General features: G+C 37.0%; 1 protein-coding gene across 49 annotated transcripts in view; it reads left to right on the forward strand.

Moving 5' to 3' along the window:
* Positions 1-26,984, forward strand: part of ABI3BP (ABI family member 3 binding protein) — a 234,203-nt gene that overhangs the window by 127,301 nt on the left and 79,918 nt on the right. For 30 of the 49 annotated variants that reach the window (XM_077883802.1, XM_077883803.1, XM_077883805.1 and 27 more), the window contains 19 exons: positions 1,531-1,596; positions 2,765-2,839; positions 3,400-3,474; positions 4,280-4,354; positions 5,239-5,310; positions 6,091-6,165; positions 11,957-12,037; positions 12,453-12,500; positions 13,570-13,632; positions 13,749-13,823; positions 14,527-14,574; positions 16,031-16,090; positions 16,900-16,989; positions 19,168-19,245; positions 20,778-20,837; positions 21,648-21,731; positions 22,971-23,030; positions 25,635-25,685; positions 26,477-26,560. In XM_077883802.1, coding sequence (XP_077739928.1) covers positions 1,531-1,596; positions 2,765-2,839; positions 3,400-3,474; positions 4,280-4,354; positions 5,239-5,310; positions 6,091-6,165; positions 11,957-12,037; positions 12,453-12,500; positions 13,570-13,632; positions 13,749-13,823; positions 14,527-14,574; positions 16,031-16,090; positions 16,900-16,989; positions 19,168-19,245; positions 20,778-20,837; positions 21,648-21,731; positions 22,971-23,030; positions 25,635-25,685; positions 26,477-26,560 — 1,320 coding nt within the window. The remainder of the gene's footprint in view (positions 1-1,530; positions 1,597-2,764; positions 2,840-3,399; positions 3,475-4,279; positions 4,355-5,238; positions 5,311-6,090; positions 6,166-11,956; positions 12,038-12,452; positions 12,501-13,569; positions 13,633-13,748; positions 13,824-14,526; positions 14,575-16,030; positions 16,091-16,899; positions 16,990-19,167; positions 19,246-20,777; positions 20,838-21,647; positions 21,732-22,970; positions 23,031-25,634; positions 25,686-26,476; positions 26,561-26,984) is intronic. The other 19 variants (XM_077883839.1, XM_077883845.1, XM_077883840.1 and 16 more) reach the window with 13 other exon arrangements.

Here is a 26,984-nt window from a genome sequence, read left to right on the forward strand (position 1 = left end):
GGAGGGCTCAGTCAGATAAAAATCCCCCTTTGGCTTAAGTCTTGATCTTGGAGTCCTGGGGAGCCTGCTTCTCCCTCTCCCCTCCCTCTGTGCTCATGTGCTCTCTCTCAACTAAATAAAATATTAAAAAAAAAAAAAAAAAGGACAGGTTAATCATTAAAAACTGTAGCTAGGTGCAAGAGAACTTTGCATGACTATGTGATAGATTTACCCTTAGAACATTTTCATGACTCATAATGTTCTGTTTTTGAAGATTTTGCAAATAAGTGGATCATCCTTCACAAATTGAAATCTCTTTCCCGCTTCTTTCATGTGTGATGCAAAGCAAGCCGTCCTCTCTGTGTCTCAGAGTGTGTCACACGGTGGGATATTACCTTTCGTAGGCCTTCAGCTAGCACTGGTTCAAAATCACTACCGTGTCAGGGAAGTACAAGTAACCCTGCTGAGTAAATTTTCCTGTGAATTCCTGCCTTTCTAGTTTATTTCTACACAGCCATTTTGAATGGGTAAGGAAAGTAGCATCTACCTCATAACAATTCATGCTTCCTCTACACCTCTCCTTACCATGGTGACCGCTCTTTGTGCAGAAAAGAAGAACATCTTTATTTTGGTGCTGTTATTGCCTGCAGTCAACTCTTAAGTGGACATGAAATTTATCCCTGTGTTAAAACAAACTGTTTTTTTTTTTTAAGGTTGCCCTGCTTTCTTTATCCCACATAGACTATGAAATTGGTCCTAAAATCCACCTAGACTGTCGAAGGGCTACAAGGAATGTAGAAAGAAAGCTGCTTCTAGCTAAAGTGGCAGGAGGCGTGGTGCAAGAGGAGAGGACTGGTCTTAACTCACTCACTCTCCCTGGCCCTGTTAATGGGATGGAAAATCTGCCAAACTCAACAATCCCAGTGTGGGACCACTGGCAAATGTCTTGGCCACCATGAAATCTCAACTTTGTTTCTGGAAAACAAGAGATAACACCCCATTATCTGGAAAATGGGGATGATTTCTACCTCACCTGTTTCTCAGGGATGTTGAGAGGGTTAAGCAAGCCGATTTGTGAGACAGTGTTGTGCCAACTGAAAAGTCTTGTCCAAACGTAAGGTTCCATGATGGTACTTTTACTAGGTAGGAAGACTAAGCAGTAGCCTCGATGCAAAGAGCTTCAATGTGACTGCTCTTTCCTTCTTTGGAAATCTCTGCTTAAATCGCTTCTGACTCATATATGTTTATACTCTTTGAAGCTCTTTGATTTAGAGCTGGCACTACTTCATTGTAAATATACAGCACTACGTGCACATCACCCTTGAGGCCAGTGTTGGGACTCACTGTAGAAAAGCCTTTAGATCAGGGAAAGACTGGAGGAAAGTCTTAGTGATGGCTTGCGTGGTAGTGACAAGACCAGTAGCCCAGAGCCAAAACTCACTAGCACCTATGTAAGACTCTCTTGTAACCAGCATTAAATTATGTCATGAAATCTTTTAAAATTAATCAAAATTAACATCTTCTCTTTTGTTTTACCTTTTCTCTTAAAAGCAACTTACGATGTTTTCTCAAGCCCTACGCCATCAGATGAGCCTGAAATGTCAGAGCCCCATACAGGTATATCCAGCTTCTCAAGTCTTTCTTTGGATGCCAGATACTCTGAGAGCACTGCACCTAGTTCTTTCTCTAATTTTTGCAGCGTGAGAAAGCACACTCTTTAGAACTCCGCAGGGGAGAAATGGCAATCTGTGTCAGGGAGATGAGCTCTACCCATTTCTCAGTTGAGCAATTATTCCTGTATGTGCATCAATAACAAGCTCTGACACATGTGAGAGGGACAGATAGATTTGGATGCCACTGAGCCAAGGTCATGGAATGGCCTATTGTGCTATTATCAATATCATTCTAAAAAGGTTTAGATTCTTGGGGAGGTTTCTGTAGAACAGTGGTTCTCAAATGGGGATTACTTCCCCCCCCCCCCCCCCCACCAGAGGCATTTGGCAAAGGCTAGAAACATTTTTGATTGTCACACTGGGGAAGGTGGTACTGACCCCTAGTGGGTAGAGACCAGGGATACTGTCAACCCCTGCAATGTACAGGTCAGCTCCCCACCCAACAAGGAGTTAGTTATCCAGCCCTAAATGACAGTGGTGCTGAGGTGAGAAATCCTGCCCTAGAGCAATTGTGTCATTTGTTGGTCTATAGAAGTTCAGTTGGGTCTAATCTTTGACTTACACTTACTAATCCTTCTACAAAGAAGTTTAACCCAATCTAATTATTCCTTTTAGCAAGTGTTTTATAAGCACCTACTAAATTAGGTACTCTGAGAGATGTGGAGTAAATATGACTGGTCTCTGCTAGACATAGATATATATATCTGATATTTTTTGCATGTTTTGCCTTATCTGTGCATTATTTGTGCCATGATAAAGGCAAACAATTCTAAATAGAAGCAGAAAATAAGGAAAGAAATGGAATAGAATGCTAAGGGTAGGTTCAGCTAGTAGTTAAGAAACAAAGGTGAGAAACCGGAAAAACTAGTTGAAAACAAGTTGATATGTGCAATGTTGTTTTTTTCATGGCTTTTAATGTTTAAAGTATGTATGTTTTTCAAAATGAGTTAATCTTCAGCTCCTAATGAATCACTAGTTTAAAAATGTTGGTCGGCACTCTTTTACGTGTTCTTAATACTTTTCCCCATGTGAGGCATAATTTATTACTCATGAATTTGTATTTTATTCTTGGGGCCTTCTGCTTTTATAAATGTTGACATTTATTCCAACAGCAACAAGTGATCCATTTCTGGATTCTGTCCCACCTAAAACTTCTAGAACTCTTGAACAGCCAAGGGCAACACTGGGTAATGTTTTTAACAGAAAAATCCTACTTTGTTTTCCATCAAAAGAAAATCCATGTGAATGCCATTCTTCCAAATGACCATTTCATTCCATCACATCTAATCATTTATTTCATTCTTACTTCTGAATATATTTTTTTTCCTGTAATGCAGGCATCTTATGTTCATTTTGGGCATTCTCTTTCTCTCTCTCTCTCTCTCTCTCTCTCTCGAGCTATAACAGATCATCATTTTTTTCATCCTTAAAGGAATGAAAAGCTTTGAAAACTGCATGGACCTCTTCATCATCCATATCATCCCATCTCATGTGTCTGTGGCCTGTATCACCTCCTTCCATGCATTGAGCCTTCCCGGAGTCAGCCACTGAACAATTATCATTCTGACCTTTTCTCTTCTTTAAATCATTATTTTATCCACCAGCTTTCAAGACTACATGCATTTTTCATTCTTAATCATGTACTTGTAGCATGTGCTTTGTAATACCATCTAAAAGCATGTTAAAACTTCTAAAATACCTCATTATAACCGGAATTACTTGATGGGTGGGGTGTTTGTGTTTTCAGCTCCCAGTGAAACACCATTTGTTCCTCAAAAACTGGAAATCTTTACCAGTCCTGAAATGCCACCTACAACACCTGGTAAATAATGACATTTTTGTGGTTGTGTACTTCGAAAGAGCAGATAAAGTGACAAGAAAATGATCCGTTTTATTGGACCTCCAGAATATTTTCAGTAGTAAATATTTCCTTTCATTCTCTACCATGAAATTCTTCCAAGAATTGGGTTATCGATCATACTTTGCCTTGTGATAATTCTCAAAGACTTTTCATAATCTTGGTGTCCATATATTTAAAGAATTATTTTCTTTCTGCAATCCTTTCAACTCTGCCAACCAGAAAATAGCAATAGAATTGAGATGATAATTATTTTGGAATAGATTCCCTCCTATTTAGCACAATTAGATACCACCTGGTCAGAGTATTTTTCTCAAAGTAGTCTAAATACAAAGAGCCCAAAATAAAATGAGCACAAAGAAAGATGGGTACGAGAAGTAACACAGCCTACATTCTATAATAGAAAATTATTAAAATAATGAAGTCCATTAACTATTAACTCCTAGTGACGTTAGTCATGAGCTACAGAATTAAAGAAGTTCTGAACTTCCATTCTCTAAATCCCAAATATTTGTGCTTCTCCCCTATTGTTCAATAAATTGTCTTTTGAGTTCTTAACTATACCCTGTGGCCTAAATCCCTCAAGAGTGCCCATTTCCCAGTACATTTAAAAACTCAACAGTATACCTTCAATTTTCATATAGACAATTTATCAAACGAAGAAATAAAAAGTAATTCTTGGACTCAAGAAGTTTACAAATTTACAGTTATCACCTGATTGGCCCCTGCAAAATATTATTTATCAAAGCTATATTAAATCTTCTTTCAGCTGCCCAGCAAACTACATCTATCCCTTCTACACCTAAACGACGCATCAGGCCTAAAACACCAAGAACCAAACCTGGTAAATAACTGCCTCCTTAATCTCTTAGGATATTTAATTCCAAATAGAGAATGTCTATCTCATTATCACAAAAAGAGGTTATATGATTCTATAGGTCAAAATGTCTTCATAAAATTTGAAATTAACTGAAGATGAATAATTCAAAATAAAGAAATCAACTTTTCAATACGACTTTATTGAAAATTATGTCAGTGATTTCTTGCCTGGGAATTTTGGTATAAACCAAGAAATAAGTCCTAATGTCACATGGTTAAAGAGTAAGATATATTGGGTAATTCATTTCCTTGATATGCATGTATATTTAGGTGTTTATTAGGCTGACAGTTCTTGTTTCAGCTTTGAACTGGGGCAGTGGCTGAGAGGAGAGACCATGACTCCGACTTTCCAATTGCTTATAATCTTAGAATGATCATACAGCAAGAAGGAGAGATCAACATAAAGCTATGCAATCTGCTTATAAGACTATACAATACTTATGTGGAAGCTCAGAGTTGAGGATGTAAGTCTCAAAATATGTATAGGTGTAGACAAATTAGAAGAAGGAGGGAACAACATACATTATGGCACGAATTTGCATGGTACAGGTAGCTTATCTGGAAGTAATTTTTTCATTGCCAAATAATACACTCAGAATTGTGCTCAACAAATCAAGTTTTGCTTATTCTATGGTAGAATAAATATAGTATTTTTTTTGCCTTACTATTATGACTGAACTTAGAAACTATCCCAAAACTTTTACTCACTGAGTAAAATACTGTCAGTAAAATACTGACAGCTAAATATGGCAGGATTTCAAAAGGGTCATCCAGTTCTTCTTGAGACTATATCTTTTTAATGTCTCTAGGATATCTTACTTTTTTTTTTTTTTTCCTTTCCATCACCAGAAAGAACCACAAGTCCTGGAACAATTACATCTAAAATTCCTAAAAGCCCTGAACCTACATGGACAACACTGGGTAATGATATGTCCTTGGTAGATGTGTTACTTCATTTTACCATTAAAATCCAGTGCCTTAGCTTTTATGAAATGTCTCCGTTCCTGTTCTTATTGGATCATTTTGACAATATTGAGAATCTCATAGAGTATGACAGCTCTGTGGCTTTCATGGTTTTGGATCGTTGCCCATAGTCCGTGCTTCTGAACTGAGCATCAGATATTATCCTGTACCTTGGAAAGCTGGCAGACCACTGCTGATTCCTCCTCTTCCTTCAGTCATTTTATTTGAGTCTCAAACACAGTCCTACATTTTTTTTTTGAAGGAGACCCTCAAGTTCAACTCTGAACTTCATTTGGAAGAACAGTATTCTATTAGGATGTTAGTAGAATTTCTTTATAATGTAGATCATAGCATACCTATCAGTGATTATTAATTTTAAAACATGCCTGTTTTCTAGTGCTTAAAGACTTGGATGTGGCTGAGAAATGTGAAGTAAGGGTGCAAAATGAGTATACTGATTTTTTTTTAAATAATGGATTAATTTTCTTTGTGTAGTTGTGGCTTTGTAGCAATGCTATTTCTGTTCAAATATACTCTTAAAGTGTTTTTTTCAAACCAAATGAAAATTTGTCACTGTATTTCCACTAAATGCTGGCCTGTGAAATATTCTTTCAAAGGAATATTTCCAAAAACCTTCCAATATGATGGGTTCATTCTAGTTATAGATTTTCCTTTTGTGGTTTTAGACACTGAAATGCCTAAATATTGATTTGTTGATTATTTTCTTTACTTTTCCAGCTCCCAGTAAAACACAATTTATTTCTTTGAAACCTAAAATTCCTCTCATCCCAGAAGTGACATACACCAAACCTGGTAATTACCCTGAACTTTTTTTTTTTTTTTAATTCCAAAAGTAGGGTTGAAAAATTGTTTCATGCCAGTCATTGAAGCAAGGACTTGTCATTTGTCTTTTGTTATTTGATACAGATTTTCCGTGGAAAGTGCAAAAATGCAATGAAATGATGTCATTATAACCAACCCCTTTGATATTATCACAGCGTTGCTCTCAGCTGTTGGGTGGATCATTATGTTCATGACCATCACAGAGAAAATACAGAAATAGAGGGATGGGAGTGATTGAGGACTCCCTTGTCTAGGACTATGAAATAGTTTCCAATACCAAAGTTGACTGGAATTCTGATCACACTGAACAATAGCCTTTCAGCCTGAAAAGGGAGAAGTGTTTCCATCCCCTAAAAACTCTGCCCTTGTTTTAGGGCTTCTCAGTTCTCCAGCTGCAGGATTAGAAAGGATCGTATTTTCCTAATGCTCCATGACTTCTCCCTGAAATGAAGCTGATTTCTGAACACTGACTTTTGTTTACTTCTCAGGAGATAATAATGATTTTTTGCTAAAGAAAATCAGGCTCTTTCGCAGAGAGCTTATTCTACTTAAGTAACTAAAAACAGAGACAATCCCCTGCATATAGATTGCAGGACATATTGAATGACCAAACTTTCGTTTTTTTCTATCTATCCAGAATCTATATAGCACTTTAAATGTTGACTTCTACGTATCCCCTTATACACAGGAACTCTGTCACTACAAATCATTTTTATCCAAATTTTAAGCCCTGAGCTCCAGGATTTTTCTCCCTATCATGTCCAATGGATTTTTCATTAATGGGTGTTTACAAAGTAGGATTATCAAAACAAAAGATTTTCTACTTCAGTGGACATGATTTTTTTTTTTTTTACAGCGAAATGGGTAAGGAAGAAAATTGTAACTGCTCAGAAAAAGAATTCTCATGACTTTCTTTAAAGAGGCAGTGAGGGGCACCTGGGTGGCTCAGTGGTTGAGCGGCTCAGGTCATGACCTCAGGGTCCTGGGATCGAGTGCCGCATCAGGCTACCCAGAGGGAGCCTTCTTCTCCTTCTGCCTATGTCTCTGCCTCTCTCTGTGTGTCTCATGAATAAATAAATAAAATATTTAAGAAAGAAAAGAAAAAGAAGTGTGAGAGTTCCAGGTGTAGGTGTTAAACCGAAGGAAATTAGGGATTAGGCGAAGGGAGTGTAGTTGAAGCGGAGAACATTAGTGAGGTCTCCAAGTGAGAGAAATGAAATGAAGTACTCTTACTCAGAGGGGTTATTTGGAGAAAGAAGTATAGTTAATCAAACTCAAGAACCCTAAAAGTTTAAATCAAAGAACTCTGACAGCTATATGAGAGAGGGTTTAATGTACATTTATTTAACAATCATGCTTTAGAGGGCTTTGGAATAAGATAATAACCATTATACTTAAGTTATACTTTGAATAGAGGGCTACTACCAGGCAGATTGAGAAATATTACCATATATTTAGACCACCAAACTTAAATAAATGTCTTTCCAATCTAAGTATTTCTGTTATTACAAGATAAAATATGAAAATAGCAATAAAAAAATCTTCAGATGTTCTTAATGGTTTAAAAATCATTAGTTATATTAGTAATTTCAGTGGTTTCTAAAGGAAGGTTTAAAAGAAATTCATTAATACAAATAACGGGAGAGGATGTGTTCTTATCATTCTAGGGTGTTTGACATTTCCTTTTAACATGTGACAAATTATTTGGAAGCTAATGATTTTATATTCCTCTGGTTTCTGCCTTCTGCTCACCTAAGAATAGCCATGCTTTTCCCTCTGGCATCAAGTATTACTGCTTCAGAATCTGTGCCTAACTTGACACCAACTGGAGTTAACGTTGAATGGTCTGAGCAACACAGAGTAACAGATCTCTGCAAACCAGGGCTTGGGTTCTAGCTTTTAAAAATGTATTTATTTTTACTCTGGGGCAGGCCACCAAGATAGCTCTGCAGAAGATTTCTGTTGCTAGCCAAGGTTCAGGAGAGCAAATAAACCACTAAAAGCTTTTTTTATTTCAGTGATTCATTGCCTTCCCCAGCCCTGTCCTCACACTCTGCTATTTTTCCATTTCACTTTCCATGCAGATTGCTTTTCCTTTGGTTTTCCTTTGAGGTTAAACTAACGAATAAAAACCCACATTGGGTTTGGCTTGTTTTATAAGCATAATCCACTGCTTTCTTGAAAATCCCACCATCCAGCATGTCCCAACTTGTCTGCCTCATACCATGAGAATTGCTTCCTTCATACTGAGTCGTTAACTTTGTTGTGACACTTTTTACATAGTTCTCTGACATGGTGGCTAGAATGATAAATTTTTCTCATGGTTAGTCACAAATCTGTGAGCCAGGTATATTTTTCTTTTGGGCTGAGGTGAATGGTATAGTTGTTTGCATGCCACTTAACATTTTTATTCCTTTATCGGTAACACCTTAAAATTATAAAATAGAGGAGATCTTGTCAGAAGATGTATTTGCTTTTAATAAACCCTGACTTCGATATTTCTATGTGCAGGTGAATTAGAAGCTTAACTGATGAGGCTTCAAAACTCTTTGGTCTCACTGTCAGTCAGGAACTCAAAAATACAGATTTTTTTCTTTATAAAATTCTTTATAAAATTCCTAAGACCACCAAATTTAATCTTTATAAATCCTGTAAGATGCTACAAATGACAAATCTTACTTACTTTTTCAGTTTCAGATGGCAACTTTGTAGAAATTAAAGCATGAATTACAACCTCAAAATTTCAAAAAGAATTTTTGTTTACTATTTTCAGATAAAGATTTTTTTGGTAATTATATTTAAGGTATTGACACTTACTATTTATCCTTTTCTCCTGTAGAATCTGAGACATCCAGGCTCCTCCCATGCTCTATTTTCTCTCTCTTACACACACACACACACACACACACACACACACACAGAATTTTTTGCGTTGTTATGTGTACTTCAATCAGATACATCACTTCAGCCTTTGCCATTCATCTGTTTTAATCTTTTTCTGGATAAGTTCTTGAGAAATTAAAAAAAAATGTTTTGGCTACAGACATACTAAAGAATGACACCATTTTTCAGAACACCTTGTGCCTATTATACGCTGCTTTTAGAAAAAATGAAAATTCTCTCCCTGCACTATTCGTTGCGATCTTCTCTTTCCTTAGATACTAAAGAGTCTCTGCTTACTTTCTCAAATCTTTCCATAGACGGTAGTCCAGAAACGTCATACTGGTAAATGTAGTATAAGAAATACAAGAAACAAAATGATTTAAGTTCTGTTAAGCTTGTTGGTGGCTGCCATATTAGTTAATTTCTGTAAGAAAAAAAATGGCAAAGAATCTTCACTTTTTCTTTTTCAAAAATTTAGTTCCTTTTTTATTTTCTTCTTGAAATAATTCTTTTTGTTCCATAGAATAAGAAATCTACTAGATGGTCTTTTTAAAAGCATAAACAGATATTGTAACCAAACTATATTTAGTTTGAAATATCATTTACTTATTGCCAATTTGAAAAACATAGGAGGGATTGTTGTCTTTCAGAATATTTAAATAATATTATTTAATTTAAGTGATGAAATCTGAGATTACTTTTTGACTTCTTTGATTTGCTAACCAGAATGGACTAAATTTCATATATAAACCAGTTTGTTCACCAGCAATAAACGCTAGTAAATAGGAGGAACACCATATAAACACTCGTGGCAATTTTTACCTTTATAGACCATATGTCCTACTCCTTTTTGTGTGTGTATGTGTGAAAGAGTATCATATCCAACCAGGCAAAAATCATCCAAAACTAACAGATCTCAGACCTGGCTAAAGGTCTGATGGGTCTGTTACCTCTTCCCACTTCCTTGGGTGAACCTGACCTGACCGTTCTACATGAAAACAAAATGGCAGGTGATGCTTTGGATGACCTTGGAGAGGTTAAAACAGTATCTCCTCAGGCACTAGGAGAAATCTTCAGACTATTTGGTAGAGGGAAAAATAATTAAAAATCAACAAGAAAAATCCGAATTCTCAATTCTTACTTTTATTATGGTTTGTGGAAAGGATGTGAGATGATTGATCTTTAATGTAATAAACCACAGAACCTGATTGTTCACCAGTGAGAGAACAGCTTTTCTAGTAAAGGACTTTAATTTGTCTTAAATGGTGATCTTCAGCATGGCCTGTGATACTACTTGTTTCATTATAGCCCCAGAACCTCTGACTCTATTACCATCATAGTCAACGATGGGTAATGAAATTTCCTTTACTGAGTGAAAAAAAAAAAAAAAAAAAAAAAACTTTCATTAGTACTCATTATGTGCAATTTCGTCCTTAGCTTGGGCTTTTAAAAATTTCTTAAGTTCTTCAGATCTTTATTTCAGCCATTTTGGTCAGAAGAATATACTCTTTGCTTGTGCTAACTAAACAGAGGCTCTGGAACAGCCCTGAAAGCCATACTGATTTTGATTGGACACATTCTGTATTGTCCCTCCTCCTATTTGAGTACTGTGTCCTGAGCTCATTTTAACATAGTTGTTTCCAGTGGAGGACCTTGGCTTTCCTCTATTTGTAGACATTTTTGTCTTTTCACTTTCAGAGGTGTTTATCTTTTAAAACTCTAACATTTGCAGGTTTTCTTGAAAAGTAGTATGATCTTTCCAGATCTAAGTACCCTGATGGGTTACTAGGCAATTCATTAAGAGAAACAGAAAAATGAACCCCAATATTTATAGCTTCTTTTTCTTCAAGAGAGCAAAAAAACTGTTCTGCTGGTGCCATCTCAGCCAATTACCCATATTTTCCTTCACAACCCAAACTGTTGGTCACTTTATTGCATTCATGTCTTCCAAATGAGAATCATGCCTTCGTTTGTTTGTTTTTTCCGTTTCTCCTTCCAAACTTAACTGACGAGACTGCATTTTGTTCATTTTGTCTAAAAGCATGTGAATCTATTTAAGAAAGGACTGTCTTACATGGATAAAAAGTCTCACCATTTATATATAATCTCACAACTTTGTAATTAGAAAATAAGGATTTTTCATACTAGAATAGATTTTATCATTTTTCCTTTGATTTTTGATTCCTTCTTGATGGTTTTCATGCCCTCTAAGGACCTGGAACTCTGGAAACCAAACTTTCAGCAACATTAGGTAATGCAGTTAGTGAGTGAGTGACCTTTGTTCCCTCTTTTCCTAACTGCTAGTATTTTGAGGAACAGGCTCACATTAATGGATTCATCCACTGATATCCATCAGTGTGTGTGTGTGTGTGTGTGTTCTTTGTTCTTACTTGCAGAGAGAAAAAATTCGAATTCTTTAGTTTTATAAACTGTATCTCATTTTTTAAAAGTTGCCTTGCCTGAAGTAATATCTGAACTCAAAGCCTTTTTATACATGCTGCTGACTTGTGAACTTTTTAATGCTAAATGGAAAACTCCTTTTCAATGTTAGGCCAAATAAATTTTAATTTGTGTCCCTAGTGGCTCCTTAAAGGTGGCTTTCTTCATGTTCCTGTTAAACATACACCTTCAAAACTTCCAGGAGACTGCCTTCTCTCAGCTCTACAAAGGAAAGAATAGAGAGGTCTTTAACATATATATACATATATTATTCAAGACCTCATTTAACTGATTAAATGATTGAAAGAAAGTTGCAAAACAGAAGGATATATGCCCACAATAAGCCAGAGGACTTACATGTGCTTCTATGATATATGTACTGACTGTCAGTTTGTAGAGCTAGTGCTCTTGTATTAATGAGCTAATTTTCTTTCTTCAGCTCCACCAAAGACCAAACGACCAGGTCGTCGCCCCCGTCCTAAAACCACACCTAGTCCAGATGTGCCCAAGTCCAAACCTGGTAAATGTGACATTGAGGGTTCCAATTAACATAGAAAATGGAATATGGAGGCTTCTGATACAGTAGCTACCTACTACCTAAATAGTTGGGCTTTAAGAACCAATATAGTTCACTTTTATATTTACTCATCAATCCTATGTTGATAATACATTGTTATTTTTCATTTGTATCTATTAGGCACAGAGCAGTAGGCTGCCCCACCCCGGACTGGATTATTAAAGTCGGGCACCCTAAAAGTCTCACATAGGATGCATATTTATGGCAGCTGGGGTGTGGGAGAGGAAGAGGGATAAATGGGGAAAGTGGAAGGGAAAATCACATTCACAAAATAGGGTTGAGGAATGAAGAGTACTGTCTCCTTCCTCAAGATGCTGCTTCTTGATATAATTAGTGTTCTTACTTTTTGCTTCCATAGTTCTGGAACCCACTACGGTACAACCGGAGCTCTTGATGCCCACAGTCGGTAATTCCACTCTCCTCCAGTTGCTTTCACGGAATGCCACTTTTGCTTTTCCTACTCTCCACCCAGGCATGACTGCAGTTCCATCACATCATCACAATTTTATTCCATACTTTTTCTCGTGTTTCCTATCTGGGTCTGAAGAGCCTGAAGATAGGAGACTTATAGAAGAATCCTTCCTGTGTGCTTCTTTAAGGAAGTTCTGTGGTCTTGGACGGAACTTCCTGGTTCTCCACAAACCCTTTGTCCTTCCATGTCCTTCTGTTGATAAAACCTTCTGCTCTTTCTCAGACCAGGGACTTCTGTGCTCGTCCTGGACTTGGCAAATGGCAAAATTTTATTCCAGTGCCGTGATTATCATTTCATTGCTTTACTCATTCAACTTGTAAGATCTTTTCCCTCTTAAAAAGCTGCATGATAATGGCTTCTTCAGCTTTCTGTTTCTTTGAAGAATGTTTTTGAGTATATTTTGATAACTAGAGTGATAAACACTGTTCTTGTTCTAGAGTTCAATGTTAAAATAGCGTGGTCTTTATAACTTGAGAACAATAGAAGTGCCAAACTTGTTTTATTGTTTTGGGTACTAATGTTATTTGACTATTACTATTTCATTATAATTTCTTAGCATTCACAGTAAATTTGCTTTACTTTGGAAAATTCCTGAAATCTATAGCCATGTAACCTCTGTATAATTTAAAGTGTTTATGGATTATTTTCCAGGTCTCCTAAGCAAGTTTCAAATTTCTACTTTACTATTTTTATGTTGAAAAACCTAACAACTAATAAATAGAAGTATTGTACTTGTCATCTTTGAATTTACTTATATAGAAAGAAATTTTATTATAGTTCTCATTACTTTGCTCAAAGGCACATTTTGAGCATTTCCTGAAGACTTTTCACTTTGGAAAAATCAGGAGAAATGGACACATTTCCCATCCTTCTCATACCCCAGGAATTAATTTTGTTGTATAATCAGTGAAGTTTTATAGTATCTTTACTCAAGCATATGTGTCTTTATTCTGACAGTTACAGCCATGATCATTATGCTAATTTCTAATACCTTTCTCTTTAGCATCAAAACCATCCAAAAGACCTAAAACCACACATAGACCAGATGCACCTCAAATCCAGCCTGGTAATCACTACTTTCACTGCCTTGATCTATAACTAGGAAAATAGAGTGTAAGTAACATTACTCTTGACATTCACAGCTCTGCTATGACACTAATTATAGCACCTTTTCTTCTTCAGATTCAAAACCACCAAAGCAATTACTTCCTAAACCCCAAACCCCAGCACAACCAGATATGCCACCAACTAAATCCGGTAAACATAATTGCCAATGCTTTAGTTTAAGAAGTTTTTCCTTTGGAAATGTTGTTGAAAATTTTTATGATTTGTCATACTGTATAAAGCATAGAAACACAAATACCATGATTTTGTTCGTTATCTTTACAAAGTAAAAACACCAATTGTGAAATGAACAAGCCAATGTGTAGGAAGTTAGTGAGGTTTATATCTGATGGTCTGATAGATTCCATTTTGTTAACATTGTTAGGCTTTGTGTATTGAGTTTGGATGTGTAATGAGTAGAAGTCTGATTTTTCTGTATTTGGAACATACCTGAAAGTGATTTCAGCATTCACCACTAGATAAGACTGGGAAGGCTGACACTGTGTTCATGCTTTTTAGGCACATAATCAGAAATTGGCTTCCTCTAAAATACTTTAATGGCATTTTAAACAGTAACTATTACCTAAGTGATTTCCTATGAAGAAAGGTATTTATATAAGAGTTCTAAAATTTCAACTGTTTTGCAATTGACATTTTCTCCTAAGATTCCAGTAAATACAAAATTCTTGTTTAGTAAGAAAATATCTCTCATATGAGATATTATGAAGAAGATATTATAAAGAACTTATGAAGAAGACAATATATATCAACTTAGAATAAACCAGATTCTATATCTTATGAATTTAAGCATCAATGACCACTTAAAAGTTTAAACTTCTTTTACTTTATGATGCAGTCTTTGAGCCTGTTACATTTGAGACCGAAGCTCCCTCCCCAACTGTAGGTAATGATCTCTTCCTTCTTGATCAATGTTTCTCTGAGCTCACCTCTCTCATCTCTGTCCTGAGTTGTGTTCTTTTATGTAAAAAACAGTCGTTCATCATCTTTTCATTCATTTCCAGAAATTGCTTATTATTTTCAACAGGGAAATTTTCAATATCAAGAGGCATTCTTACTTCTGCTGCTCAGTTTATAACCCCTGAATGTCATTCTTCCTTTGATCACCTTCAAAGGCATTCAGATTGCTTGTAGCACTTGATGTTGAGGAAAGTCACAGGGACTGAGAGCACAACCATCAGCAATCCAGGAAGTCTTTGAGATTTTTGCTATTATGTGTGTATAATTAATGGTTATGGGAGAGGAGCAGTTAAAAATCTGGTTGGGGCTTGAGGTAATACCCAATTGTCCCTTTCTTGCAAAAGTCCTTTCCTCTTGAATTTTGTACTATTCAAATGCACGTGCATGTTTCTGTTGAAAAATTCATCTTGCAACGCTGATTTCCAAGCAAAACAGGGATTCCCTATTTTGTTTGAAGGCAATCAGTTTTCGATATTGTTTCATCCTATTGTGTTCACTTTCCTCATCTCTTCTGTAGGCCATATTTTCCATTAATTCAGAAGATGTCCGATGTGGCTTAAACTAACTCTGCTGTTATCTTAGTGAAAGGCAATCTTCATACAAAAGCTCACAGTGTTTTCATGATGAGATGTTTAATGTTACATTTAGTCTTCTGAACTTAATGACAAATGGAGATGCTAATTTAAATCCAAGGAGTTACAAATCACAATTTCATAGATATGTATAATTCAATCATTTCAGAATATTATAGAATTACAGGAATCCTGTTTATATAGATAAAAGTTGAATTATTATTCTTCAGACCTTTCTCTTAATGATCTGTTGCCCACTTGAATGATTATCTCCTAATTATTCATTTGAGATAAATGAATTAAGAGAAAGAGTATGAAAGAGTTCCCCATTTATTATGGAGAAAAGGCACACGTTTACCTTTTGCATGACCGTCACACATTTCCAATAAACAGACAAATTGAGAACATTTTAAAAAATTCTCACCGCCACAATTCCTCAAAACAAATAGCAATGGTGGTGAAAGCCTTCCAAATACTGACAGAAGCTTTTGCAGTTTTTCAGATTAAATTAAAATACAGATTAGGCAACTGAGATGTTTTTGGAACCAAGTTTCCAATGTAGCTGGTATCAGATAATGAAATACAGAGAAAAGCTTTTCACTGGCCTCATAAGAATGCAAAATACACAGGTATATCTATTTTGTGAGATAAATGGATACCAGAGTATAGTCAATTAGAGACCAAATACTACTTTTACAGCATTCAGAAATGCTTTTTAAACATTACAGGGTAAACAAGATTTGTTTTAAAGATAATTTTCCTTCTTTTTCTATATTTCTTAAATCTCCATTGTTTATTGCTTTTGGTCAGTTCCTGCCACAGACCTTGAACCTGTAACTCTGAGAACTGAGGCTCCCACAACAACATTGGGTAATGACTTTTTATGTCTTTAAGCAAGTGCATTTTCTGCCCATTGTCTAGTCTATTCTGTTATTATCTTGGTCAAGGGGTTTTCTCTTTCTAAGATTTTCTCATCGCCCTCCCTTATCACTCAACTATAGTCTTCATTTTGAATATTGAAGATGTTTAAAATAAGTTACTTGATTAGTTGCTTGGTTAAGCTTGCACCTCGGATAGAGCATATATCTTGCATATTATCCAGCTCTATTAGTGCTTTACAGAGCCTGTGATTCTGCTCAGTGTTCTGTAGCAAAGCTGAATTTCAAATACAATTAGGAGCGGCTGCTTCATACACATCAATTTTACTTCTGTGGACATTAACAGAAGGTTGTATTAAGATAGGGCATTTTTATTGTCTACCAATGATTTTAAGAAATGAAATGTGCTTTTTCTAATGTTTAATGGGATGTGTGTGTAAACCAAATAATTCCTAAGTACAATCTTCTAAAAGCAGGTAAGCCTGGGGCCTGTGTTCTCCCTATATAGACATGCTGTGTTTCTGGGGTCAGGATCCTTTTTGAAAATCTGACATCAATAATAATGAGATTTTTAGATTATTAGAATAATTTTATATATTCTTTCTCGAACTGTCAGTGGATAGCACCTCCCTCCAACCACCAAATCTTCTTACATATAGATGACAACATTCTAAAACCAAAGAGACAAATTTATTAAGACTTAGAAAACCTAGCAAAATTTTAGAAACCCTCGAGCCATGTATCATCCTTTCTTGAGTTTCTGGAATTATAACACAACATTAACCAGTTTCCTTCCTTCAGCTCCCAAAACATCACAACGACCAAGAACACGTCGTCCACGTCCCAAACATAAAACCACACCAAGCCCAACTGCATCTGAGAGCAAACTAGGTAAATATGTGGTTCCTGGTACCCGTGGAACCCCCTGGATATGACTTTTGCGTGGCGGTTTAACTTACCACCAAATAGCTCACAATTCGGTGAGGCCTTCAGTGTGAAGGCCAAGGTAACAAGAGCTCTAGTAAATAACTGTAACTTCCTTATGCTGCTTGGTATCTTCTTGTACTTTCGTATTTTGTTTATTTCTCTGAAAATTGTGTTTTCCTCTTTCTGGTTTATCAAAAACTTACCTAGTTAAATATCCGACTAGCATATTTAGTTCAATTAGCCACACATTTTATTAAGCGCTACACTAGCATCTGTGAAAAATAGTTGAGAAATAACAAATGACTTCACTTGGTTGAGGAAGCAAGTTTCTTATAAATAGATAAAAAGGAATACAGACAGAAGCAACATATTTATTAAGTTTTACCAACTGTCAGGCACACAGTTAATTCGTAGAAAAGTAAAAAATTCATGAGCTGTTAAGTATAATATGGACCTCAAAGTTTCTACAGCATGTAGATAGGTTGCAGAGATAGGCGGGACTAGCATAGACTGTGGCGGAGAGGTACCATACATGTGGGGAACAGCAGAAGGATAGGAATTAGAAGAGCATCCTGATTGAGAGAAAGAGGAAAGACAATGTTCATTTAGCTGATGCTCAGAAATTGTGGTCAGTGATGCTACTTTTAGATGGTCCATGAAGAGGACCTTGAATGCCTGATTTCAGTGATTGGATTTAAGTCACTTGGCTATACCATACTCTCCTATCCTCCTGGGGTCAGGCCTTTTCTGCCCTGATAACAGAGAAATGCACTGACAAGTTTTGCAGACTGAATGACCCTCTGTATCTTGTTCTTTTCTATGATTCTGTTTGGACAGAAGTCTTGGTCTTCTTCCAAAGTGAGCTCTTAACAACAACAAAAAAAAAAAACATCATCTATTTTGGCTCGTCATTATATTTCTACTTAAATATATCAACTATTTCATCTATCATGATCTAGGGCCTTGTTTTCCAATAAATAATACTTTTACATTCTTTTCTCATCATTTTTAATCCTAATATTACTAGAAAGATGCCTAAAGATCTCTCTAAGCAGGGTTTTCTTGTTTTTGTGTTATCAGATAATATAAAAAGCGAAACTTGGAGCTATGTGGAGATACTAAGAATATAACCATTTCGTAAGAACAAATATCTTTGTACCCTGACCTCAAAATTTTAAAAATGTTTGCTTTTTGGTTGTAGAACCAATGCCACACTAGTGAAGTTCATTTTTTCAGGAGAGTTTGATGACTTTTCTCATGGGTTTAACTTTTTTTTTCAATCACTTTTTTTTTTCTTTTTCCTTTTTTTCAATCACTTTTGATCTTTACTTGCCACAGATTCTGAACCTATTACTTCTGGGACATCTTTAGGTAACGATCCTTTATGTCCTTTAGCAAGTGCTTTTTCTTATTCATTGTCAGAGTTATCTGTGGTGCTATTTAGATGATGTCATAACCTAGCATCATCCTACAACATAAAAGACTTTCTTTCTAACAGAGATGTGTATGGCTTTAATTGAACAACACTCTCTACCCCACATCCCAGCTTCAGATTGCGTCATGTCAATCTGAGTCTGTTTGAACAATACTACTGTTTGTTAGAGCTAAGGTCTGAATGTGATTCTCCACTAGGCCCTCTATAGACCACTGATAAAGTATCGATTAGGATACCATGAATTTTCTTACTTTCTTTTTGTATCTCAGGTTCTATCTTTCTTTCACTTAATGGATATTCCATCAAATTCTGTATGCCTGTTCTAGTAAGTTAGCAGATGGAAAATTTTCCGAAGCCTACTTGTTTTGAATTATATTTACAAGTGAATAGGATATGAACTTCTCTCACATCATCATATTTTAGGAGCAATTTGTAACCAGTTTTGGATTATGGACACTTTCAAAGAAATGATGGTTCCTCATCTTCATTTCTTAAACATAATTGTATTGTACTTTTTAACCTCTGGCGAACTCTCAATTATAAAAGGAAACCTATTGATATACTAAGGGAGAAAATATTAAACCAAAGTAACAAAGTTTTCTCCCTTCAAAGAAACTCTGACAAATTTTAGAAAGCTTAGCTTATCATTTTATTCAGAGTTCATGGAGCCATCAACACAGTATTAATCCTAAATTTTCTTCCTTCAGCAACAACAAAGAAACCTCGTCGTCTACGCCCCAAAGCTAAAACCACACCCCATCCAGAAGTACCTCAGACCAAACTGGGTAAATATGTGGTTTCTGGTTTAAGGAATTCAAGCAGTCTACCCCAGTTGGGACCTTAAATTCTATGCGCATGATTGGCACTTGCCCAATAGATCTTTTAAGCGTAAAAACTGCTGGTTAATGAGCAGAACTTGAGATAATTATCTTGTGCTTCTGTGTGGGAATCTCCATCAATGATTATCTTAATTACTTTTCATGCTATTTGATTGCATTCTTTTTAAAAAAATATATACTACTTTTTTTTTTTGAGAGAGAGAGAGAGACAGGGAGACAGTGCATGCTCAAATGAGAGAGGGAGAGGCAGAGGAAAAGAAATCTCAAGCAGACTCCTCGCAGAGTGCTGAGCCAGTCCTGGGCTTGACCTCATGACCCTGAGATATAATGACCTGAGCCAAAACTCAGAGTTGGGTGCTCAACTGTCTGAGCCACCCAGGCTACCCAGATTCCATTCCTGCCTTAAAGATAAAGCTTGCTTAGTAAAGAGGATAATCAATTCAAGTCTACTACTTTAATTATCCCCACATAACCCCTATAACCATATTAGCAGTAGGAAGCATGTTTTATTTCTTAATGTGTGCTATAGTTGTAAACAAAAGCCATTCCAGCATAAACAGAAAATCACACAAGGCAGCAATGTTTATACAAGAGTGTGTGTGCATGTGTGTGTGTGTGTCTGTCTGTCTATATATGTAATTTCCCAAATGGTACAATGCTATGTGCTAGGAGCCTGGTTAATATCTGGAGCAGGAAAAGGCTCAGGATGTTAGGAAGAAACCAGTACAGAGTTTGGATGAATATATGGGTAAGGGATCAAAGACTGACAAGCAGAGAGTGTCTGAAGCTGGCCTCCTAGACAGAGGATGACTTGATGCTCTCCAGTCAAATGGGCCCGTAGGATGGATTTAAGGGGGCTGAGGTATCTACTTACGAGTTTAAATTGGACCCACTGGGCTTCAGTGATTCCTCTGCACAGGACCATGCTTTTTCTGTTCTTAAAACTGAGGTGCCTGGGTGGCTCAGTCAGGTAAGTGTCCGGTGCTGGGAATGAGCCCTGAGTTGGGCTCCCTGCTCCGTGGGGAGCCCACTTCTCCTCCTCCCTCTGCCCTTCCCCCCCCCCACTTGTGCTTGCCCTCCCTCTCTCGAAGAAAAAGAATCTTTTTTAAAAAGCCCTGAGGATACCTAGTTTAATATGATATCACAAACAGAGGTTCTTCTTCACTCTGTTGTATCAAATGCCACCCTTTTCACTAAGAACCTAATCTCTTAGCGAGTGCAGTATCAGCTTCCTTTTGGCTCTCTACAGTGTGTGTGGTAAACAGGCCCCAAGGTGACCCAGTACCCCCACCCCTGCTTCCTCCCACACCCCTAGTTCCTGCCTCTTGGTATTAAATCTTGGAATGTGTAATCCACCTTTTTCCTGCTCTTTCCCCCTTAAAAGGCTTAGAAACATTATTTTTATCGGTAAGATGAATTTTCTGACATTTCATGTGTTCACAAAAATCTCTTTGGTTTCTCTTATTGGTTTTGATCAGTTCCTACCACAGTCTTTGAACCAGTTATTCTTAGAACCGAGGCTCCAGTGACCACACTAGGTAATGACCCATTATGTCCATCAGCATCTGCTTTTCCTGCTCATTTGAAACCCATTTCATCACCTTCGTACTCACAGCTGCTTCTGCTTCACAAGACTTGTGTGTCCTTCTCTGTTGTCATTCAGCTGCTTCTTCACATATTGAAGACTTTTAAGACCACTTACTTGTTTTTGTAAGAGCGAAGTACGAACTTAGTCTGGTATACGCATTTGCAATGTAATGCACTAGAATTGATGGCATCTCACCTCCATGTAACCTATTAGTCACATTTTTGGTTCCTGAGTTTCGAACCTATGAGGGTTGGGGTGAGGGTGTCTATCCTTGATCTAAGCAGAGTATTGTCATAACTGTTATAGTACGACGTGATTCCTGTACAGCTCTAGATTCCCACATTTTTATTATGTGCATGATTTTGTTTTGCCATTTTAGGTAACGATGTCTTCTTTCAGTAAAGAGTGAAATAGAAAATGTGTTCAGTGCTAAGAAACTTAAATTATAAGTGGCATCATTATTAGTTCAAATTCACCTTATACCTTCACCACCACCACCACAACTCAGTAAAGTTTTGGAACTTTTTTCATTTAGAGATCCTTATGAGAATATCCTCAATATATAAACTCATATTTCTGTGTGACCTTTGTTTTTCAGAGCAGTGTAAATGATATAAAGAGGGAGTTATTGAAATGGAGACAAATACTTTAAGCTCAAAGGAAAAATTTTCTATAGCTCAAAAAATTAGAACAAATGTAATCCTATCAACAGCTCCTGGCACTAAAAACACTCTGTTAACCTGAGGTTTTCTTCCTTTAGTTCCCAAGGTGCCTCAACAAACTCTTCATCCACATCCCAAACCTAAAACCACAGGGAGTCCTGAAGCACTTCAGACTGAACTGGGTAAATGTGTAGATCCTGGTTAAGCCCATCCTGTGGGGTCCAGAACAAGTGAAGGAGCAGGTCAGGGGTAGCAGCTGCTTCTACTCCAGAGTGAGCAGGAGAACATGGTTGGAAGGGTTTAGGTGGTCGCTGAATTTCTTAAACTTGTGAGTTGGAATTTACTGTTTATTTGATTTCTCATTCAATTCTATTCATCCTTTAAATATTGGCCATGTGTGGTGGAATGAAATAGCTACAGAATGTATGTTTGGGGAAATGGGAAATTATTTCTTGTTAACTACAAAGTTAAGTCATGATAAATATCTGGGGTAGGACTCGGCAAATATTTTCTATAAAGGGCTAGATAGTAAATATTTGGAGCTTTGTGAGCCATGAAGTCTCTGTTGCGTTTTCTTCTTATTTTCCTTTTTAATTGTACAACCACTTAAAAAATGGGAAAAAATCATTTTAGCTCTCATAGGCTGCATACAAATAAGCCATGGGTGAGATTTGACCCCCCCTTGGTTTAAAGAAACAGAGTGGGCCAGAATAGTTAGGAAGGATCGAGTGTTGAAATCACTGTAGATTTGGATGACTGGGGCGAAGGAGGATGGAGAAGCAGAAGGGAAGGACGTGGGTGGAGGACCAGTGAGGGGAGGCAGAGGCTTCTTGGAGCATTTGGGGCTGTCAGTCTTCTGTGTGTCAATTAGAACATTTCATTGAGGCTGCTGCAGCTAAATGGGCCCAAAGGACCAGTCGAAAAGGTATTTTGAATAATCAACTTAGGAGTTTGAATTTCATGTAAGAATCATCAGTATCTGTATATGGTCACACTTTCCCTGGGCGTTGGGCAGAAAGCTACCTCTATAGCTCGGATTCAGTGCCTGTCCCTTATCCTGCTCTCTTATGAGCCTACTGCTACCAGCCTAATCCTATTAGGCAGAGTTCGCTATCTCTTTCCAAAGATGAGTTTTCAGCAAGATTGGTAGGGTCTATTTTGGTACATTATTCTAGGATTGTGAAAGAGTGAGACTCTTCAGGGGCACTTCACGGGGACAATTGTCTGCTACAAAGACAACCCCAACTAAGTGATACGTTGGTACCTGAATGAGAGACTGACTCCATATCCCTCAGTTCAGAAAGCGAATAGTTTTTGCTGTGTGCTCTAGATGCATTATTACTTAGGCACAATTATTTTGCAGTTCTGAGATTGTATAAATGTTTAACATTTCATTTTTGTTTTTTATTATTTTTGGTCAGTTCCTGCTATAGTTCTTGAACCAGTCACTCCCATGAAAGAGGCTCCAGGGACTACATTTGGTAATGCCACTTTCTGACTTTCAGCAAGAGCTTTTCCTGCTCATTGTCAAACCCATTCCACTCATTGCCTTTCATTTATATTCTTTATCTTTTGAGTTGAACGTGCATAAAACAAATTACCTTTTGTTCTTGAGAGAGTCATGCCTGAATCTAGTTTGGGATCCCTTCCTACCATGTAACTGACTTTAAAATTTTTTCATGCCACCTTCTGTTTTTGGCTTAATCTGAGTTCTCCGTTAAGACAAATTTCATATATTCATGTGAGCACCTGATCCAGATCTCTCTAACTGAGCTGTGACAGGGAAGTTTCTTAATTCATCCTTTGTTCCTTTGTACATGTACCTTTTTTATCTGCCTGTCTTTTGTTAACTTTTGAGTAATATGTTTTTAGCAAATTGTCTAACAGATAATGTGGTCAAGGATAATAAGTTTAAAAAGTAAGCCCCACCCTTGGGGTGAATCTTACTACCTCTTACTCTCCACCATAGTTTATAAATGACTCTTAACCTTTTTAATGCAGTCAGGGACTCTAAGAGAATATGATAAAGGGGCGCCTGCCTGGCGCAGTTGGTGGAGCATGGGACTGGATCTTGGGATTGCAGGTTTGAGCCCCATGCTGGCTGTAGGGATTACTTTAAAAAATAAAATCTTTTTAAAAATGTGATAAAAAATACCAATCTTAACCCTCAGAATTAAAAGCTTCATTTTTGTGTCAGTTTTGCCCCCAAAGTATCAATAAGAGGAGAAGATACAGTAGCATAGTAGGGCCAAATTTTTTCACACTAGAACCATATTTTACTAAACTCTAGAAAAATCTGTCAAGCTGTAGAAAACAAAGAATTTTTTAAACTTCATAATTTGCAGAACCATAAACTTTAAAGTGACAAAAGGTTATCTTTTTACACTTCCATGAACATCCCAATGAACATGTCAGTTACAAACCAACCTTAAAACCACTCCAAGTCCAGATGAATTTGATGAATTTGGGACTACACCAGATGAAAGCTCAGTCCTTGGTTTCAGGAGCTGAGAGCCTGTGACTGGTTGAAAGTGTAAATCCACATCCCCTCTAGTGAAGGAATCATGAAGAGTCCTTTCCCCTTCAGAGTTGGTGAGAAGTACATGTTTGGAAGGTACATAATTTTTCCTCTAACGCAGGGTAGTAGGAAACATGTTTTACTTAGGCTTCAGGCTAGCTATACACAAAGCCTTTTCCTGCATAAAAGGCATAGAGAAGGAAAATAAGGCAGGGTGTTTTTGCAAATTGAAGGTATTTCTTGGGTACTCATCATATAAGGTCTTAAAGAAGTAAAGCATCATTTTGAGCCTCAGTAAATCAGGGAAGGAATTTGGATCTTGACATCACATCAGAATTTGCACGAGTGGACAGGTGAGAGTAAACAAAGACCAAAAAAAAAAAAAAAAAAAAAGGATATGTATGGAGACAACCAGAGGGCAGAGGTTCTGCTTCTTTGAAGTGTCAGTCAAAACATATCGTGGGTGATTCTGTATTTGAATAATACCACAAGAAGTTGAAGGAGGGCTTGAATGTTCCACTCAGGAGTCTGATGTTGTTCTCATGAGCATCAGAAATCTCTTCTTTCCACCCTGCTTGAGGCTTTCCCGGTACTACAAGTGGATGGGTGCTTTACTGGATGCCATAGACTGAATGGGTGCCCATTACTCAGTCCTCTTGAGTACGTTTCTTTAGATACAAGTCACAAGATCTTGCCAAAGTTGAGTTCTCAGCAAGGTCATCATAGCCCTTTCTGGTCATTTATGTAATGACTGCGTGGATATTTAGGGACTTTTTCTGCAATCATAAGTTGATAAACATAGTAGATGTCTTCTTCATTCAGCACCCAATAAAGTGCAAGTTAGACTCTTATGTGTTTTTCAAGATAGTTAGAAATGTATTTAAGTAAAAGCCTAAAAACGTCCTAGAGTCTACCGTGTTGGATTCAAATAATCAAGGACTAACTAGTGCAACTGTTTCCCCCTTGTGGTGCTAAACAGAGACCACGGGTAATGACTATCTCAGAGATGAACAAGTCCTTAACTACAGTTTAGCCAAGTCTGGACAAACAATTGATTTCCTATTGCAAGGAAGCTTGTAAGGCTGCCATAACAAGATAGACTGGGTGTCTTAAACAATAGAAATCTACTTCTCACAGCTCTGGAGGCTGGAAATTGAAGATGAAGGTATCAGCAGTTTTAACGTCTCCTGAGGCCATTCTCCTTGGCTTGTAGATGGCCTCGTCTTTCTGTGTCCTCCCATGGCCTTTCCTCTGTGTGTGACCATCCTTTGTGTGTCACCCTATTCTTATGTCATCAGTCATATTGGATTAGGGACCTACCCTTACAACTCCATTTAACCTGAATTGCCTCTTCAAAGCCCCTATGTCCAGATACAATCACATTTGGGAGTTGATGCTTCAACATAGGAATTTGTGGGAGACACAGTTCACCCCACAGTTCATGTCATCTAGAAATAAAGTAGTAATTCTAGATGCAATGTTACACTGGCTAAATACATTTTGAAGTGAATATTGTAGCTCCTTATACATTTTTTAAAAACCTCTTTTGCTTATTTTATTACTTCAGTTCCTGTTACAGACCTTGAACCTGTTACTGAGACATCTGGGACAACATTAGGTAATGATGCTATGCAATTCGCCACATGCTTTTGCTGCTCATTGTACATTCCATTCGGTCTCCACCTCCCAGCCTTTCCTCCTTCATGGGACAGCCACCATCATCCTCTGTTGCCTTTCAGTCACTTCATCTGAAGCTTCTCGTTGTTTTTATGAGAGCAGACATTAGCTTAATTCAAAACATTGCTGCCATTTGATATGTTTGACATTGTCTTATCTCATGCTTCATTGAACAGTGTTCTGTGTTAAAGCTAAGTTTAAAACAAAATGGGATGTGTTTCTTATCTAGGCTGATCAGCAATAATAGCCATTCTTATGCTCCTTTGCACGTCTAAGTTCCTAAGGTTTTAAAAAGCTATTTGCATGGTATGTTTCTTTGTTGGTGCTTTAAATAATGACATGCTCTATTACTAACTTGACAAATAGGAAATAACCTAAATTTTAAATTATAAGCCTTTTCCTTAGTGTGACCTCCCCTCCCCTTGCACCAGAGTTGAACCCTCCTTCTCATTTCTTCCCCAATGAGGAAGTTCTTCGAGTGTTTAATTCTCAGTTCTAATCTTCATGCCTTGAATGAACAGTTCAACCATATACATGAGTTTGCCCCCAAAGTATCACCAATGATAAAAATAAGACACATTGGTATTAAGTCTTCAAAAATATTAAATTACAGAAAATTTCCTAGAACTTTTGAAATCTAATAGCTCTTTAAAAAAAAAAAAAAAGAAAAAAAAAAAACCTCCCCTCAGAATCCACACAAAGTAAAGTAACACAAAGTTTTTCTTTCTTCAGCTACTAAAACATCACAAAGACCCCGTCGTCCACGTCCCAGACCTAAAACCACACCAAGCCCTCAAGTACCTCAGACAGAATCTGGTAAACATGTGATTCCTTGCTTTAAGAGTGAACCCAAGTAGTTTATCCTGGCGGGGACACAAAACAGTGCCAAACTATTAGTGGCTTCTAAGTGTGAGGTAATGAGGCATGGTCAGTAGTGTCTGTTCGCCCAGGTGTTGGAGAATGTGGCTTCGTGTGATATATTTGGTGCTAAAATATCTTACTCTTTCTATGTGAAAGTCTTCTTTGATATGCATTTGGTATTTTTCTTGCTACCAACTTCCATCCAAATTTTAATGATAAAGCTTCTTTAGCAGAGCCAATATATCCAGTTCAAGTAAACAAAAAATTATAAGTCCCTTGCGTATTTTTGGGCCAATATTGGCAATTGTGGGTGATATGCCATCTGTGGGAGACTTTCTAAAACAGTAGAATTAGGTATAGATCAGATTTTTTTAAAAGA

Source organism: Canis aureus, chromosome 35 (assembly GCF_053574225.1).
Source record: "Canis aureus isolate CA01 chromosome 35, VMU_Caureus_v.1.0, whole genome shotgun sequence".
Lineage (NCBI taxonomy): Eukaryota > Metazoa > Chordata > Mammalia > Carnivora > Canidae > Canis > Canis aureus.